This window comes from Perkinsus marinus (assembly GCF_000006405.1).
Source record: "Perkinsus marinus ATCC 50983 genomic scaffold scf_1104296927456, whole genome shotgun sequence".
NCBI lineage: Eukaryota > Perkinsozoa > Perkinsida > Perkinsidae > Perkinsus > Perkinsus marinus.
In genome coordinates this window covers 1-2,440 of record NW_003217129.1, presented here as the reverse complement: position 1 = coordinate 2,440, position 2,440 = coordinate 1, and the positions used below count along the sequence as shown (strand labels likewise).

General features: G+C 47.0%; 1 protein-coding gene across 1 annotated transcript; it reads left to right on the top strand.

The window, feature by feature from the left end:
* Positions 1 to 1,973: 1,973 nt before the first annotated feature.
* Pmar_PMAR016018 (hypothetical protein) lies at positions 1,974 to 2,136 on the top strand (the record flags this gene model as incomplete). Its single annotated transcript, XM_002788840.1, has 1 exon — positions 1,974 to 2,136. A coding segment is annotated over one exon (163 nt), but the record flags the coding sequence as incomplete, so codon positions are not given.
* Positions 2,137 to 2,440: the final 304 nt, after the last annotated feature.

The following is a 2,440-nucleotide window of genomic DNA, read 5'->3' as shown; positions in this document are numbered from 1 at the left end:
CTGTGAGGAGAGTGAGCGAGGCCGCGAACTATGAGGCTGAGTCTCTGTGGAATTGTTTGATATTGACGCGCAGTTGGAACGGTCGCTGGAGGAGATACGTGATGTGAAGAATTTGCTGAGAATTTTGTTGTCTAAAGTTGATGACCTCGGTCGCACTACGGCTGAGAATCTGGACAGGGTACGCGAGGAGAGGGAAAAAGAGGATCGGAAACGGCGGGAATTGCTACTACGTGAAGAAGAGCGTCGAGCGGAAGCCGTTGCTGTTGAGGCGGCGCGGGAACGTCGAGATGACTTGTATGTTGATGATGAGTATAAACGAGGGCAAGCTATGGTGAGGAATGCGGTGCATTTGTCACCAGTTGACAGAGGGGCGGAGTTGAGGAGGGAGGGTGTGAGGAGAGGGAAGGGGACGGTGGGGGGCAGGCCGGGAGGAGTGAGAGTGCCGCCGCCTATGCGGCGATTATAGGTGCTTGGGGACGTACTTCTGCTTATGGTGATCGTTTTGATGATAGTAGTACTGTGTTGTGTATAGTGGTGGGGAGAGGTATGTTGCTGCTGTGGGATACATTTCGTGGATGGTCGGAGGAGAGCAGTATCACGTGAGAATATCGCAGCTCTCATTAATTCCGATTTTCCTTATCGTTTTATGGTTCATCGAAAATTGTGGGTAGTATCTTGCCGAATTTGTGGATTTAGTGAAGCATTGATTAAATGTGGCAGTCGAAATAGAGTTGAAGGTATCCATGTGTAATGCGTATTCGATCGTTTTTAAATGAATGAAAATCGTTTAAGTGACTTGAGATCGTGCTCTCTACGTGGTACGTTTGTTTGGTGTTTCCGAAAGGGAGTAGGATGCGAGCCTCGAATTGAGTAGTTTCTATTATTTTTATTTGATGCTTTTGCGGGTGTCAAGGCGAAGCGGTGCAGTTCTTAGAAGGTCTTTTAGTGGAGTTACGGCGGTTCCTCAGTTGGAGACGGCTGAACGAGGTTGGCCGATGCCGGTTACTCGCAGTATTCCTGAGGAAACACCACTGAATGGTCGAGTGGCAGAGCGGCGGGCTGTTGATTTTACAGAGGAGGAGGTCCTGGGTTCGATCCCGGCGTTGGGAACTCCTGAGTCTATGCCGAGTTATCACCACGAGCATATGTACAGTGAAGAGAACCTCCTGGCGTTGTATGAGTTGTATGGCGAGGCGGCTTTGGAAGGATACAAGGAGATTGGAGAGAAATTCAGGGAGACTAGGGGAGGGTGAGATCAGATGCCGGGGCTTGGGATCGAACCTCTGCGGGTTTAAATGCGTCGGGTTTTGGATAGGAGAAATGCCTCTCGTCCTGTCAGTTACATTTCCTCACTAACTTGGCAGCTGGGGCCTAGTGGGTGTGTGGTTACAGTTGAGGCGGAGGGAGTGAGCAAGAGAGAGACGAAGAAGCGGGCCATGGGGAAGGTAATAAGCCAAACTCACTAGATCAAGTTAACACTGACCTAGATGGAGTCGATATGTAGGAGTTATAATGGAGTTTCACCCTAGTGATATGAAGAACACTAGTGAAAAACATATTTCACGACTAGTGTCAGGCGCAAATACCATGTTTTTCACGGAGTTTTACGCCACTTCACGGTAAAACTTCGGGTGAAACTCCAATAGTTGTAAGAAGTTCTCGCGAAAAAACTAGCGTTACAGTTTGAAGATACTGTAGGCTGTACGCCATAGAAACAACATAAACAGGGTAGAAGAGTATATGATATATTGTGGTGGTGGTATAGTGTGCAAAATTGATTGGCAGAAGGTTGACACAACACACACACATGGAGGCACAAAACTATGCGTGGAATCGTTATAGAAATTGGCATCTGTTTTTGTTGGACTTGTTTTCTCCCTCTCAACAGAAGATTATATTTATTGTTATCATCATCCGCAATATTCGCCTCATAATATCAGATAATACAACATCTACCCTATGATCAAACCACCATGTTTTGGATGTGGAAAAAGATGTGTATGGACCTAGAGAAGCAGCTGGGGGTCCGCTCCAGGTCTAACACGGTAGTGATGATGGATGGTAGGAAGCACCAGTGTGATATCGTTTGGGAGAAAATCGGAGCCTCTAAGGAAGCGAAGACGTGGAAGGGCTCGGGTGAGTGGAGAAAGAGCGCGGCATTTACTCTCGGGTCTTTCGGTGACGGTGTAGTGGTTAGAAAGGTCGTTGATTTGTTCACGCCCATTATGGAAGAATATGCACATGATCATATGTTGGTGACAATATGAAAATTCTGAGGAAATTTCGGGAAACTATTATTGATTTCTGTAAAATTTTATCTGAACTTGTGCGCAAACGTCTGTAGTTAGCGAGAAAACTACCGAACTCAGCGAGCATATATTCCAATGCGCCGAGTCAATTCCAGTCCGCGTAGTCCAATCTCACGTATCGCAATACGTGT